Source organism: Clupea harengus, chromosome 4 (genome assembly GCF_900700415.2).
Source record: "Clupea harengus chromosome 4, Ch_v2.0.2, whole genome shotgun sequence".
Taxonomy (NCBI): Eukaryota; Metazoa; Chordata; class Actinopteri; order Clupeiformes; family Clupeidae; genus Clupea; species Clupea harengus.
In genome coordinates, this window is record NC_045155.1 from 17262266 (window position 1) to 17279224 (window position 16959).

The window sequence follows — 16959 nt, forward strand, 5'->3', positions numbered from 1 at the left end:
TTGCCTATAAAACCATACCTCAAAAAGTGTCAAATTGTTGCATAGTGTTACTTTAATACAGTAAAGTCACTGTATTTGTATAGTGTTTTGAAAAATTTGACCCCAGAACTAAATCTATGAGGGGTATTATTTTCTCACAGTAATCAACACTCAGATATAGTATATATCAAAAACTACATATACTGTATATAGCATTCTGAGAAGCATGGCGACTTGAAATGCCTGTACATCACTATGTAGTTGTAGGCTAGATATGCAGTTTTTCAGTTCATTGCAGGTTCTTCAGTTCGATTACAATTGTATTTGAAATGTAACTGAGTATAGATATAGCTTTATGTGTGTGGGAGAGACGTCCTAAAGTTCTAAAGCTCTCCTAAACCTTTACAACTAAAGCCAAGTGATTCTGCTGAATGGGTCTCTATTACTGTGTGTAAAGACTGGAAACTTGACAGAAAAACCACAGATCTCACAAACCGGTGTCAAGTGTGCTGCAAGCGGCTGTCTCCGCATGTGGCCATCAAATGTGCTTCCGTCACCCAGACTCTGTGAGAGTCACACAGACGCCGTGACACTGTAATGCTTCCGTACCTAGATGATCTGCTGTTATAAATCACCTTCACACAGATATGATCACCAATACATTTGACCTTAAATCACACAAATACTAGACAGACACACTGTCCAGACCCAAGTCATTGTTAAAAATTGGTACTCATGGGGAAAATAATTAAGCAAAAGTAATAGCAGACTTCCTGTTTTCCAGGCCAGACATATTACTGGTTTGGGTAATAGAATTGGAAGCCTTGGAGGCCGGAGGAGTTCACGGGCCGGAGGAGTTCACACGAAGGCTCTGAATGTGGATGTCTAGTGCAGAGAGTAAACACAGAGAAGAGAGAGAATGACTGATTGACTCTGTCTGTGTGAGTGTGTGTCACTCAAATACAGAGCTATTTCCACTTACTATATTTTACCCACTGACTGAACATTTCTGTCTTTAAATGTCACCCAAAGCAAAATATTTTTGCATTTTGCACTCACTGATCTTAATGTGGTGAAGTTGACTGCCATTACAGTTGCAGGAGGAAGAAATGGAAGATCAGTACGTCATGTCCTTTACAAAAAAAAATTTGTGATGATGATATGAAATAAAATATGTCCAGAGGACTGCTTTTGCCAGGTTTTATTGTTGAGGAGTAGGATATATTCTCCTTGGGATCACAGTTTGAAAGTAACTTCAACAACATCATTAAACAATCCAGTTTGTGTCATGAACACATTTACATTAAATAAGAATGAATAGTCTTTTACTAGTTACTCACAGTGAGCCCCTTAATCTGCCAATCTGGACTATAGGTTAGAGCTGGAGTTACAGAACGTGTGCTTTTATTAGGAGCAAAACATTTCCCTTAACATAGGAGACTTAACAGAGGGCTAGTTTTCTATTATAATTAGGTGACAAATGAAGGTGTCGAAGGTGCCATGTGTATGATACCATAATGGGGAATTCTATGGTAAATGGTGTAGAAATGTTTGTGTACAGGTCTTCTACTTCCAAAGGCTTCTGTGGTTTTCAACTTTTTTGTTATTTTAACTTGAGATATGATTGTTTGATTTGCCCAGACTGAGGGGACAAACTTCATATGTGTGCCTTGTGCCTTTCTGTTTACCTTTATCAAAGCTGTCAACAGTTTTGGAGCTGACTATGGAACCTTTTATGCCATTCCCCTCATTCATATGACCATGTTCACCAAATCCTTCACATTTCAGTTACTCCAGTGTAAACATCATGGTGGGTAGGAAAACCTGACCCGCCCTGCTTGTAAAGTCATTAGATGCTATGTTTCCAACAGCTCAGCTCTGAATAAAGTAGGCTTTCTTATGAGCAGATGAGATTGAGCTGGAACACCAGTTTCATTATGATGTCATTTCCTGTGCGCTTCCTGGGTGGAGGAGCTAAGTGGTCCCTGCTACTTTTATGAAGGCATGTTTGTGTTGTGTGGTATGGAGATGGGGAGGTCTGGTTCTGTGTTTGTCAGGTGAAAGCGAGGCTCGCACACACACAGCTGGTTGCAGAAACACAACACAGAGCTCCATTGCTATGTCATACCTCAGATGGTGTTAGGGTGTTCCCAGGTAAGGGGTGGGCTGGAAACAGTTCCCTAACAAGGACTCTATCAAAAAAAGCTTTTTGAGGTGATGGACACAATGAATGACCCAATTTTCTGGCGGATTTTCAAGGTTAGGTTAGAGAGGGTGCTTTATCATTTCTGATAAGAAAAATGACCAAAATACTGAAGGTTCTCTTTTTCTTTCTAAAGACTCCAGTCTCAGTATCACAATTGTCGTGCAGTCACCACAACTTACAATACATTCTACCTAATTCTTGACACAGCACATGTGATCACAGAATGATGTTGTCTGATGACTTGTATGTTTCTGGCAAAGAGACCGAGAATAATGATATTCTTGTGTCAACAAAATAACAAAACTAGTTCTGTGGTTTTTAAATATTGGTTTGTGGTCTGGAGTTTGCGGTTGAAATTCCATAGCTTTGGGGTGACCTTTCACCTCCCTCTGCACATTAAACAGTAGGCCTAAGCAGTATGTGTGCTTCTTGACACACACACACAAAGAGGTTTTTTATTTTTGACAGAAATGAGGAGAGCATTTTGCTGCTGTGAAACTTATTCACAAAATGTTCCCTGGTACACCACATCTGAAGACACTGGGCCTTTTGAATCAGCAAAGTCTCTATTCTAGAGTAAGGGAGAGAAATGGACCAATGGGCAGGTGGGTGGGTGGCTGAAGCCCCAGTAAGAACAGCACAGCTCTTTGCTGTAGGTAAAACAGAGAGGACTAATTAGCCCCCGTCACTTAACAAAGGCATGTGTTGTGTTTGGTGCCACTGCTTGCTGAAGTGGAGGTACATATTTGTGTGTGGCAAAGTCTATGGGAGTGTGTGTGCACTACATGATGAGAGTGAGTTGCAAAATAGAAGTAAGGCTATGTACTTGGAATGTGTGGGTATATCTGTCTGAGTATGTACAGTATATTTGAGAGCAGAGAGCATCTTAACAGCATGAAATGACAAATATCTGTACTAATATTGAAGTACACTAGCAGCACCACAACAAATGCTTTAAGTCTGTGTTTCCCTGAAGCTCTGTTACTGGGTGAGCACCAGCTGTCAGTGTTTGCAGGCTGAGCTGTATGTTTGTCTGAGTGACAATGTGTTTACTCCATATGCTTTTCCGGAAAATGAGCTGGAGCGAGAAAGTGAGGCTCAGAGAGAGTGCACATGTGTGTGTTTGTTTCTCTGTGTGGTGTGAGCCAATCAAGTTTTATTCACACATTTAAACCTGCTCTTCTGTGAGAAAATGAAGTCAAAAGGGAATGGTCTAAATAAAGCCACATACTTATCTACATTCATATATATTCTAAGTGACAATTGTGTCTCACAAATTAAAATACACGTCTGACCTCCTGGACTTCACATGCAGGATTTGTGGGTTTATTTACTTTATTAAGAGTGCACTTTCTTTGCTGGACATCATAGTTGATATTTTTTCCAAAATCAGTAACTGAAGTGTAAAAGCATAAAATGTATTTTATCTGTGTACTATTTTCAACAATCAAACCCTTGAGGGTGGCATTCATGTGGCAGAGGAGAGAACTAAAACTGGACACATTCAAAGAACCCCCCTGCCACACACACACACAAACACACACACACACACACACACACACACACACACACACACACACACACACACACACACACACACACACACACACACACACACACACACACACACACACACAAATATACACCCTCCCTTGTCACATTTGTGTCACCTCTAAGTGGCAGTGTGGGTGGGGCCACGCCAGTAGCTGCTGCAGCAGCCCTATGAGAGAGCAGAGGCCGGCTGTCAGTCACCCCAGTTTACCACATAAACATCAGCCCCACACCAACAGGAGTTTATGCACAGCGGTGGACCACTTGGTAACCAGTACCTCCTATCGAAAGGTCTCAGCGATACTTCAGCAGGATCTACACCACATAGAGAGACTGGAGTCTTGGTGGACTGCTACTGAACTTCCATTAGCTGAACAAAGGAACTGGACTTCCTTTTTGGTCTGTCTTTCAAAACATCTACTGCATGGGAATCAGCAACCTTTAGAAGAAGATGTTCTTGACAGGCCACCATACGCTTCTCCTCATCCTGAGCTCTGTGCTGTCCCTGTCCGGTGCTCTGGGGACATACCACTACAACCTCTTCAAGCCTCAGATAGGTCCACAGCATCATGCAGGAAACCCCATGGCCCGACACAAGTGAGTATTTGAATCCATCATAGATACAAACGACCTGTAAAGATCATGCTGTATACATAACTCACTGAGCTAAAGGCAAATATGACAAAATGTACTGCATTATTTAGACCCTAAGTGTCAACATTTATCAATCATCAGCTATACTGAATCATTCATGGGGAGAACATAATTTGTTTTTGGAGCCAATAATAATGAGAAGAATGTTATGGTCAGTAAGTGTAATGATAGATCTAAGTCATCATTTCACATTAATTTCTGATTTCATTCTGAATTCTCATTCATCTATTTGTATTCAATTTATATGCTGTATTTCATGGATGTTTTTTATCTGCTTTTATGATTTCGCAGAAACCACTGCGCCTATGTGGTAGAGAAGAGTGTCTCATTCACAGTCCAAGATGGAGTAGCACCCTATGTCAAGGCAGAATACAACAAATGCTCCTGGGGTCAGAAGTGTCCTACACTAATGTGAGTTGGAAATGATGTATTACAGAAACAAGTTAGAGTAATCAACTCGAAATTGACTTTTAATCATATAAGAATGAATGTAGAGAACATACATGAGCATGAAGGTCTCAGCCAAGGTCTAAGACAATACTTAAGGCTGCATGGTTAGCCCTCTGCTATACTTTATAAGGATAAACCCTATCTTGAGGCCACCATAACATTGTGTTCATTTACGCTACTCTATTTAGAAAAGTGATTTAAATACACAATTTGTATTTAAACAACACGTTCTCCAACAATGAAAAAGAAAAAAACATTTTCCTGGACTTATTTAATTGTAATGTGGACATCGATCCATTAATGAAATCGTGTTCAATTAACACAGCATGTATATTTCAGTTTACAAAATGTATTTTAGTCCCTTATTAAACACAAACAACTTGATCAACTCATTCCACTGACCACTGAGATTTTTAGCGTTATCATTACCTGCCATGCTCATAGTGGGAATAAAGGCACATTTCAAGGCAAAACATAAAGACACAGACATGTCCTAAAATGGTATTGGTATCTCAGAACAACTAAAATAACGAACACATATAAAACATTTGGCAACACCAATATCTAAGCTTCAGTAAGTGTAATGATAGATCTAAGTCATCATTTCACATTCATTTCTGATTTCATTCTGAATTCTCATTCATCTATTTGTATTCAATTTATAGCTTGACTGGTGGCAGCAAGGTTCTCCAGAGACCCCATGTGGTCATTACGTTCCCTGTTGTGAACTTTCTTCATGGCTTTTAGCTTATCTGACACGATTTATTTGGATAAGGTGGACACTGTGTCCAAATTAGTTGGTTCAACACAATAATATCATGTTTTAGATATTAGTTTTTTCAGTGTATTCTGTTTCATCCTTCAGGTATCGTCTGTTCTACAAGCCCTTGTACAAAGTTGCATACAAGACAGTGACAGAGCTGGAATGGCGCTGTTGTCCTGGATTTTCCAGTTTTGGGTGTAAAATTGGACCTATGCCAATGCACAAAGGCCCTATGCCAATGCACAAAGGTCCTATGCCAATGCATAAAGGTCCTATGCCAATGCACAAAGGTCCTATGCCAATGCATAAAGGTCCTATGCCCATGTACAAAGGTCCTATGCCAATGCACAAAGGTCCTATGCCAATGCACAAAGGTCCCATGCCACCATTTAAAGGCCCAATGCCACCATTTAAGGGACCAATGCCCCCGTTCAAAGGTGTGATGTCCCAGCCCAATAATAAAGGAATCCATTGGGGGCAGAGCATAATGAACACCAGACCTCAAAATAATTTTGGCCAAGATGGAGGTCCCTACCCATCCATCTCAAATCCTCAAGATCCCTCTGCTGGTCATCCTGATGGCTTCCCAGATCATCACGATTCATCTCCAGAACACCATGATCCCACTTTGGATCACCATGACCCAACGCTAGATCACCACGATCCCTCACTGGATCACCACGATCCTTCAGTGGATCATCATGACCCGTCTACAGACCATCTAAATCCAAATCCAGACCATGATGCTGCTCCTGAACATCATCCCATTACAGTGAATGTTGAGGCAGAGCTGATTCCTGAGGAGCAGACACCTTCTGTTGACAGTCATCCAAACTATGGTGAGAAAATGAATGTTCTTCATTAGATATTTGAGAAGAGTAGTTTATTGGTAATCTATCTATGGTCATCTATTCATGTCTAATTGTCTAACTTGTGTCTGCCTCTTTACTAACAGATCAGGACCTTGACGGTGTGACTATTGAGAGATTAGACAGGATGGAAGACGATGTGCAACGTCTGTCTAGTGGCCTGGAGACACTACGAGGCACAGTGACAGGACTGGAGGAGAGCCTCCGTGCATCTCTGCGTGAGGACGCGAACAGGATGCTCTCGGCCCTCCTGTCTGCAGCTCCTGCTGCTGGCCCACACCCCGTCCTGACCTCCAGCGACTCCACTGTGGGCTTTGGAGACCTTCCTGGCGTGGCCCCCGACGCAGTGGGCCTGGATGGTGTGCAGTTCCCAGGTCTTAGTGACCTGGTTGGAAAGGTGGCCGAGCTCCGCAGCGAGCTCCAAATCAAAACAACCGAGCTGGTGGAGCTCCGGGGAACGGTACTGGGGCACGACAGCACCCTGAAGAGGCTGACCAATGGGACGCACTCCCTCACTGGGAACATTCTTGCACCTGACGCTCAGCGAGCCATGGAGAAGATGGTGGATGCCAAGCTGAGTGGTACCCGCACAGCCATTCTGGGTGGCTTTGAGAGGCGTGTAGAGACCGCAGAGAACCGGTGCGAGGAGAGAGCAGGTGAAGTGCAGCGACAGTGCCAGAGGGATCAGATGGATGGGCAGAGCCAGCTGGAGGACACTCTGGATGGAAGCGTGACTGACCTGAGGAAGCAGCTGGCAGACCTCCAGGCTCAGCTACAAAGTCTCTCACCAGAGGATGGCTGCTGCCATGGGGTGTCCGGTTTAACTGAGAGGGTGATTCTACTGGAGCAGTCAATGGATGGGCTTAACCAGTCACAGAAACACCTCAAGGCTCAACTTGGAGGACACAAAGACCATGTGGAGGGCATGCTGGAAGGCCGACTGGGTTACGTAGAGGCTAAGCTAAACATAACTCTGAACATGCCACAAGGAGGGCCAATAGGAGGGGCTCCTTGGAGTGTGGAGTCCAGACTAGAAGAGAAGCTCAAGGCCTTGGAAGAGCGTCTCTTTACTGCAGTTGAGGAGCTGGGCAATGCAACGGTTCCTGCTCTACTAGAAGGACAGGTGGTGCCAAACCTGGAGACAGAGGTAGAATCACTTCGAAAGAGGGTGGCGGTAGATGTAGACCGGGTGCAGAGGCAGCTCTCTAGTTTGGAACTTCTGTGCTCCTCATCCTGTGCCCCGGTGCCTTCACTCGAGGGAACCACGAACATACAGCTTACAAAAGAGGACACCACTCATGTGGACAACCATACAAAGGTTTTGGACCAGCACACTGAAAGGATGAACCGTCTCAATGCAACTCTGGCACTTCTCCTACAAAAAATAGCCGAAAGAGAGGAAGTAGAGACTGGAGGTCTTTACGGGGAAGTGACTCTGCTCAAGGTGAGTGTGCGTTCAGTGAACCACACTCTGTTTGGCTTGAGGAACTCCCTGGGTGCGGTGGTGCAGGAGGTAAACCGGGCCAACACCACTTGGCAGGGTCGCGAAGAGAGACTGGCCCAGCAGGTGAAAGGGGTGGTACAGCTGGTGGGTAAGCAGGCGTCAATGCTGAGCAGCGGAGAGAAAAGACTGGCTCGCCTGAAGGGAGAGCTGCAGGAGTTGAGACGCCGACTTTCCGGAGAGCTCCAGGGTTGCCGTTCAGCTGCTCAGGGGGTCCAGAAGGAGGTGACAGAGGTAGGCGGCAGGGTGACACGAGTGGAGGGCCAGTGCGGTGGCTTGTCACACCTTGCTGAGGACCTGGAGAGAATCCGCGGTGAACTTGAGGGCCACTCAGATGGGTACCTGGCACAGTTTAACAGCACTGTGGCCAATCACTCACTGCAGCTGTCTGAGCTGAGAGAAGGACTGAAAAACTGCACAGGAAACACTGGGTTGGCTCAAGCACTGGGCGACCTTCACATAGTGCCGATCCACAAGACGTCTGAGGAGCCAATAGAGGTAGCAGCTGAGCCAAGAGGAGACCAATTTGCAGTGCCGATTCAACCAAAAAAACTACATTAGCCATAATGCACCTGTATCAGAGGAGTATTACTAGTAAGCCTCAGTAACTGCACAGAATAAGAATATGATTCAAAGATGAGTGACAAAACCAGAGAAACCAACACCAGTCTCGAAAAACCTAGGGTTAGACTCTAGAGTATGTAAATGAGAAACTTGTATGAGAATGGTTGTAAGTGGGCAGTCTAAGATACAAGGGATGTGTAATGCGTTTAATGTGATGTGTCATGTGTCTGTACAGAGTTTAAATCAACCCATTTTATTGGGAAACTGTCTCTTTCTTACTGAACTGCTACTGTTGATTGTTGTTAATTTTTTATACTGATTTTAGATATGTATAATTATGACACTGATGTTATGGAAGTAATGGCAATCAGATGGGCAACACATGGGGATTATGTTATTATGCATGTCATTTGAAGTCTTCCTTTGCTGTTATTTCAATATTATGTTTACTTTGTAATTACATGTTTATAATAAAATCACAAAATGCACTGATAATTTGTAATTGTGCCTATTACTGGAAACTGCCCTGTCTCTGGTAGCTATGGATATAACTGACCCTCCCTGTGAAATGGCATAGTGTTTGGGGCATAGGGTGGAGGCTTGATTTCTCCCCCGTCACAACCTCTCTCCTTACTCTCGTTCAGATTCACTGTATTAATATACCATGCATAACACGAATAGACATTTGAGAACATTTCAAGTGTTGGACCATTAAAAGACATCACAAGGTCAGAAATGGCTCACAAACTGAGCTATGTGTCAACATGTCAGGGTAAAATGATAGGCCTTTACACATACATGAGCATTATTTAGGCTGAACTTTGTTTTATAAATCTGTGTCTAATCTGTATCTTCTATCGTTATGACAAGTAACCGTATAATAAGGATAATGTATAGTCCGGCGGTCATTATCATAAAATAAATCCCTTCAGGACGAAACAACACCTGTCATGTTCGTCCTGTCGGGATTTATTTTTCGATAATGACCGCCGGACTACACAATATCCCTTACAAATTGTGTGTGTATCAATTACAGAAGTGTCTCACCTGTACGTTTGAAGTCAGTTATGGGAGGGGCTTAGATATTTTCACTTGAGAGTAAAATATACAAGGGTTCAAATTCCAGAGGTCAAAGAGTAAGAATAGCCATGGTTAAATATTAACCACGACAACCACACCTGGGCTAACTTGAAAAAGCATTAGTTTGGAAAATTATGCCAAACCGCACCACTGAGGGCGATAAACAAAAGACCAGTGATGTAAGTGAAAATATCTATTTATTTTACATGGACTTTTTTCTCTAAGAACTGAATGGAGGTGAAAGGATGATCACTATATAATGTGTTGGCCACTACTATTATAAATATAGACCTTACAAATTGCCATAGCATTTGATTTCTGCGGTCTGTACGGTCTGGTCACTGGTCTCTATTGGGGGAATCAAATGTCAGTCAGACAGTCAAAGATTTTGCACTTCTTTATGACACAGGTTGGTATTTAACATGAAAAGTTTCACACACAATACTAGTTTATTAGTCTTTGCGTATTTGCATATCACTGCAAAGAATGGAGGTGGTGAATGTCAAGCTTCTGGTTCAACTTATGTTTGCTTTGTTTGCTTGTTTTGCAGTTAACTTCATTCATCAAATGTTGTAATTGATTTCAGTAATAAGCAATACTGAGTACGTTGAAACTCATCATGTTATGTGGTAAAGACCATAATGACTTGAACTTGATCATGGTCAAACTGAACAGTTTATAGTAAGTTTATAATTCTTCCAGACATTAAGAGTGGCGAGACTGACCTCCAGGGACAAAAAGCACAATGGAGTATCACCAGCAGGTAATTTCTCCCAAGTACTAGTACAAGTAAAATATTGTTATAGTCACTTTTAACATTGCTTTTTACATTACTTGTTGCCATTTTACTTGAAAACATATTACAATTACTCTTGAAATCATTGGGCCCTAATTTCATCGATAGGTAAGGCGGCTGGCAACATACAATGTCAGCTACACAGGAACGAGAGCTAATTTAATAATTTGGAAACTCTTTTAGCTAATTTCATAACATGGGCAAGATTCTAAGCGCAAACTGGGCTGGGTCATTGCAATGGTGGGGTGTGTCCGTGCACAGACGTGGAAGTGCCATGAATAAACGAGTTCATTCAAAGCAACATCTTTTCAACAAACTTCTCAATGATTCCATGTCAGGCAGACCTTCCGCACAAGAGCCTCGGTCTCCTCCGATAAACCGCTTATCACCGCGCCATCCGGAAATGTGTTGTTTGCTCTGTATAACAATTACTGAACTCCGTGTGAACGTTAATGAGGTGTGGTCAAATCAATGCGATTGGCGGATAAAGTATTACTTCGTTGCTGCCACATCCACTATTTACTCAACATGTATTGCACCCTGCTTTGTGCCAATCGCTGCGTTTATTTTCGACTACCTTGACTACCTTGATGGTCGAATCGAACGCATTTTTTTCATGAGCCTCCATCACAGCATCAAATCATAGAGTAACAAAAGGCTTTCAGTGCAACTGTAGCAGAAATCTCATATCAGATCTGTGTATTTCTTTAAGGTAAACAAAACATTCCGGAGCCGACTGGGTAGAGAGGTAGAGATAGAAAAAGAAGGGGGGGGGGGGGGGGGGTTGTGACAGTAGGGGAGGAAGGACGTGGGGAGGGGAAACAATCAGAAACATGGCAGATGAAATCATATCCATATCATGATGAGCATGCTAGCACATGCTACTCAACACATACAAACATAACATGGTATATACATGATACCTACAAAATTGATAATAGAAAAAGGGGATTTACTATCTGCCTCCTCGCCAGCAATGTAGCCTCACCCCATGATTTCCAACTGTCACCTAAACCTGCTCTTCCACTCTATACCTGCCCAGTGCTATCCCTATGCTATAATGCACCTTGTGCATGTTGAACCACCTTTCGTGGATTCCATTTCTTCCCTGTTTTCACCATTGGAGCAGTGTTCTTGACTGATGGATCCTTCTACTGAGATAAAGTCATCTTTCAACTAGCTGATCATTGGTAACTCTAAAATTCCAATTTCCCACACAGTGCTAAAGTACTAAGACAACGTGGCACCCAAAGCCATTTCCTAGCTGCCTTATTCAGACAAATTTCTATACTTCTGAAAAAGCAACTTCACACATTGTCAAAGGCCATTTTTATGCGAGGCAAAAGCCCAAACTGCGAGCACCACAATTTACATTTCCCAGGCCAGAAAGACAATGAATTCACTTCAACCTGTCCGCCTTCACTCAACGTGGAATTGTACCACCTGCTCTCTACAATGGAAGGAATCACCTCACTATTGATATAACAACTCTCTTTCACCAGTTGTCCCGTACTGATAGATAAACTTCTAAATTTGCAAGGTTTCACTATATCATTCAACTCAGGAGCCGATGGGTACACAGAGCAGTTTGCTGTAAGTGTTGTCATCCAAATAAGCTTGGATGGGAAGTAACTGGTGCCGTCACCACCAACAACCCATTTTGATGCCCTGGTGAAAGCCAACGTTGAGATGATGCATCCAGCCATGATACCAATCTCCAAATGCTGTCAGGATGTGGTGTAGTTACTTATGTCGAAGCACAACTGAATATCCTTAAAATATGCTTTGACTAACACTGATGCAAGAAGCCCGTTTGCGCTGCTCGTTGTATTAGGGCCCATTGTTTTGTTTTTTTACATTTCTCAAACTCAAAATATTATGGCTAATTGCTGATTTGTCAGTAAAGTGGTCGAGTATGCTTTACAACATGATCACTGTGAGATGGACTCCAGAACAAACAGTTTTATCAATTACTTATACAGATTCAATACATTGTGGACAATGGCCGGTTTGGTGATTTGATTGAGTTTTCTTTTCCTGTTGGATTTTCACACTGGGGTGTGTACGATGGAGAGGGCCATGTGACTCATTTTGCCGTTGCAGGTAACACTTAATATAATTTATATAGAGATTATTGATTCACCAGTCTATGGAGAGAACGGATGCCAATTTAACCTCTTAAACCTTATACAATTGGAAAATAAGAGAATTTACTACTGAGACTCAGCACAAGGACATGTTTAACATATAAGTGTTTTCCACACTTAACATGTTTATGGTCTTATATCTTTTATAAGTAAAATAAAGTTCAGGTGTATGGATTAAAATACAGTTCAGGTGTATGGATACAAATAAAGTTCAGGTGTATGGATTCAAATAAAGTTCAGGTGTATGGATTCAAATACAGTTCAGGTGTATGGATTAAAATAAAGTTCAGGTGTATGGATTAAAATACAGTTCAGGTGTATGGATTAAAATACAGTTTAGGTGTATGGATTAAAATAAAACAACGTATGTGTGGTTTGCCTCTTTAATAGAAGCAGCCATAGTCCTTTTGGTTCACATTGAATCCCTGTATTACCTTAGCTTTGGAATGTGCATTAGTAACCAAAAATACAAAACAAAAATATATTTGGACAGTGATGCTTATTTTGCCTGTATGTATCGTCTGCAGTTTATTAATGAATTTCTGTATTATTCCCAGATGAAGCAAAGTCGATGAAGAAATTCCGTGACTTTCTGCAAAAAGTGGTCCCTTTGAGTGGGGATATACTGCTAGGGGTAACAAAAATACGCCGGCAGCCCATAGCTGAGGTCAATGTGCCGAAAGGAGCTAGTGTCATGATCAGCAACAATCGCCACACCTACAGGCCATGCCAGAAGAGTGAAATAAAACAGCGCCAAGATGCTCTTCTGGGAAAGGATTTGCACTACAAATTATTTTCTTTGAACTGTGAACACTTTGCCACATTTGTACGATATGGAGTCGCTGTCTGTAACCAGGTAAAAATCAATGCTTGCTTTTTATGCTCAGCTATGAGCATTTTGACAACATTATTTATTTCATCTCATCCATCATATGTTCCCTCCCAACAGATCCCTGCTAGAACCAAGAACAAGAAAAGTAAAGAAGCAACACAAACCTTCCAGAGATTAATGTTGTGACAGGTGATGTCATAAGAGAGCAGACAAGAGGAAAATATGTTGTATACTTTTTCTAATTGTATTCTATGGCAAGCTAAATATTACACATGGAGTACTGTTCTGCAAATCCTCTGTGATCTTTTAAAGGAAAGATAACTATATAGTGACCGAGTCAACTTCCTTGCCCTTGACGAGATAAAACACCCACAAATGTGAGATATGAATAAGTCCTGTGTAACAGTGTTCTCTAGTGACTGTGATCCAAACTGCAGGCATAGGCTTATTATTTATTTTTTTTACTTTTATTTTCAGGACATAGGGTAAGTTGACTGAGCATCCTCCTGTCTAATTTCTTAAACAATGCACACCGTTTCAAGACACTTAACTCAATGCCTGAGATCCCTAAGTACATAGGCATGGTAACACAGACAAACCCTCTTTAAAGGGATAGAACACCTTGACTGGATTAAATATCCTGCCAAACACACACCCATATGCCTCATACAAGGACACACAAGAGAAGTCGACATTGGAGAGGAGAGTGTTAGTGTATTATTCCATGTACTGTATGATTCTCAGCTAGTGGGGCTTATTATTTATGATGATTTATGTTTTTATTGTTATATGATTTTACAATGCACGAGTTTGTGTTGTAATATATGTGCTTGTCAGTGAAAAAAAAATGTTTTTGTGAGGCCAAATACAAATATCTAACATTTGGCTCGATAATAAAGTTGAATTTAAATGAATTGAAATGCAATCTTCAATGAAATCTCTGATAAGGGGAATGTAGTCATCAACCATCTGAACTACCTATGTTCCAACAGACCTGTGTGGAAGCAAAATGTTGAGAAAAGGGACATTTACTCTGCCATGCTATCCATGTGGGTAACTGAGAGCTGTGTAGACTACTGTCTTCTAACGTGTCACTCTTCCAAATACCACACAGTTTGGCGACCCCAAGAAAGAGTTTAAGGGGAATGCTGCATCTGAAACTGTTTGGAAATCTACTTAAGAAGTATGAGTATGAAAATTACTCTACAGAAGGGATATTAGGGTTGTTGAGAAACAAATGCGGATACGTTGCTAGGAAACACAACACATATGTACATTGTTATATAGAGAGATATGGGGTGGGGACTTTTCCTACCTCAGTGAAGAAGAAGGGACTTTGGACTTCCTATTTCTCTTACACAAAGACTGAACACTAGGGCAGCAACATGTCTATCAATGCTAAGCTATTTTCATTTTTTTCACTTCAATTGTGGAAATCATGACCAAAAGACTTACTGTACAATCTTTGCTGTTGTGCTATACATGTTACTTCCCACTCTGAACAGTCAACTATAATTTTATATGTAATTTCATCTGGTTATTGTTATGATTTTGTTGCTAATCATAAACATGTAATGCATATGTTTTCTATATGAGTATTTGGAAGCCTCATAGGTCAGTATTCTCTCAGGTTAAAAAAGACAAGTCTGCATGGACAATGTAAACGTGGACCATATTATGATAAACCTTTGATTGGAAACGTGCACAACAGTAATGGTTGGCAATGGTAAAATATCTCAATATTGACAGAGCATTAGGTATGTGCTATGTAACTCACATCACAATAGGCCCAAGATTGACATTTCCCAGTCATAGATCCCGCCCATCCCATGAGCACTTAGGCTTTTGACTCGTCACTCACAGGAGACGCAGGGCAATGGATCAAAAGCAGGTAACTCTAAAGTTTTAACTTAAATGGTACATTACATTACACCCTCTTGAGATACAAATCATTTGCATGTTTTCACTTTGTTTGTCACAAAACTGTACACCACTCTTCAGCTTCCTTGTTTGTTTCTTTTGTCACTGCATATCTAAATTGCATGACATGATTAGGATTTACCTTTTAAAATTGAATTACAATTTCAGTGTAACAATTTCTTAATAATCTGAACATTTTGAATGGTTATAAACTATCTTTTCTTCTGCAGCATTGACTTTTTTCCATTTTAAAGTATTTCTTAAACGATGTCTGCACCTTTTGACAACTCCGTCAGAAAGTATGCAGCCAAACCTGTTTTAGGTCCACACCACTCTAGGCACCAAAGGACATGTTGATTGGTTACTTGTACAGGTTGAAGATATTGTAGCCAACGCCCAGTTTGGTGATTTGATCGAGTTCTCTTACCCAGTTGGATTTTCACATTGGGGTGTGTATGACGGAGATGGCCTTGTTATCCATTTTGCCATTGCAGGTAAAAGTTTCACAATTACCATTTTAAAAAGATATAAACATCTAGACAAAACAGATGAGAAATTTGAAAGATGACCAGTGTCCTACTGTGAATAAAAGTTTTTGGGGGTAATTCATTTTCTAGGTAATGTTAGGTGGCCATAGTTTCTCATTTAGCAAATATGGAAGCTGCTCATGAAAAAAATAACCTGTGTTTGACATTGTTGTACATATTTGGATAAAATGGGTCATGTGACAATAATGAATTGGTCAACTAATGGTTAGACGAGGGGCCCTTTGTTCTGGGCTACTTCTGTTTCTGTGAGGCAAAATCCCTGATTTTTACACCAACGTTTTGGTTTCCAGATGAAGGAGACTTCATGACGACATTCCGTGGTTACCTGCAAACAGTGATTCCCTTTTGTGGAGACTTGCTGCTTGGGGATACAAAAATACGTCAGCAACCCTTAGCAGAAATTAATGTACCAGATGGAGCTCATATCCTGATCAGCAACAATCGCCATGCCTGTGAGCCATCACAAGAGGGTGAAATGAGACAGCGTCGAGATGCCCTTCTCGGCCAGGAGTTACCCTACAATCTCTTCGAACTGAACTGTGAACACTTTGCCACATTTATCCGATATGGGATGGCTGTGTGCAATCAGGTAATGTAGAGTACGTTCAAGTGCATGATTAATCTTAATTGCACCAGTGTCTGAGTGTATGTTATTTTCTAACTAGTTATTGCTTTCTGACATACACAGATCCCTGGTAGGACCAAGAACCAGGAATGTGAAGAGGCAACAGAAACTTTCCAAAACTTGTGTCCTAAATGATCTATTTATGAAGAACAATATTTAGCTTATCATGTACGTTTTGATATTGAATACATTTTAGACTGTGTGTTAGCCTACTTTTATTGCAAAAGTAGTTACTTAACAAATCAGTTGTCTTTCCTGTAATGTCTCTTTTTTATAATGCTCATGGTGAACAATAAATGTTTTAATGTTAAATACAGGCCATTCAAATGCTCAAAAATTAACCACTTTTCAACACATCTAGCTGGAAATCTTCAAGGCTAGCTTTGCCATCACTACTACAGGCTTACTGGCTGCCAATAAAATGAAGGTCCAATCTGCAATCAATGTTAGAAAATAACAGCAAACACAAAGTCA

At 41.2% G+C, this 16959-nt stretch overlaps 2 protein-coding genes across 2 annotated transcripts; both read left to right on the forward strand.

Annotated features, from left to right (window-relative positions):
* The first annotated feature begins 9644 nt into the window (after positions 1-9644).
* LOC105906373 (phospholipase A and acyltransferase 2-like) lies at positions 9645-14272 on the forward strand. Its single transcript, XM_012834503.3, has 5 exons — positions 9645-9796; positions 10320-10380; positions 12396-12516; positions 13118-13416; positions 13510-14272. Exons 2-5 carry the CDS (start codon positions 10363-10365, stop codon positions 13576-13578), a joined length of 507 nt encoding a protein of 168 aa, XP_012689957.2. The 5' UTR covers positions 9645-9796; positions 10320-10362; the 3' UTR covers positions 13579-14272.
* Positions 14273-15231: 959 nt separating this feature from the next.
* On the forward strand, positions 15232-16797 carry LOC105906374 (phospholipase A and acyltransferase 2-like). The gene is made up of 4 exons (XM_031565543.1): positions 15232-15283; positions 15686-15806; positions 16151-16449; positions 16549-16797. Exons 1-4 carry the CDS (start codon positions 15269-15271, stop codon positions 16618-16620), a joined length of 507 nt encoding a protein of 168 aa, XP_031421403.1. The 5' UTR covers positions 15232-15268; the 3' UTR covers positions 16621-16797.
* Positions 16798-16959: the final 162 nt, after the last annotated feature.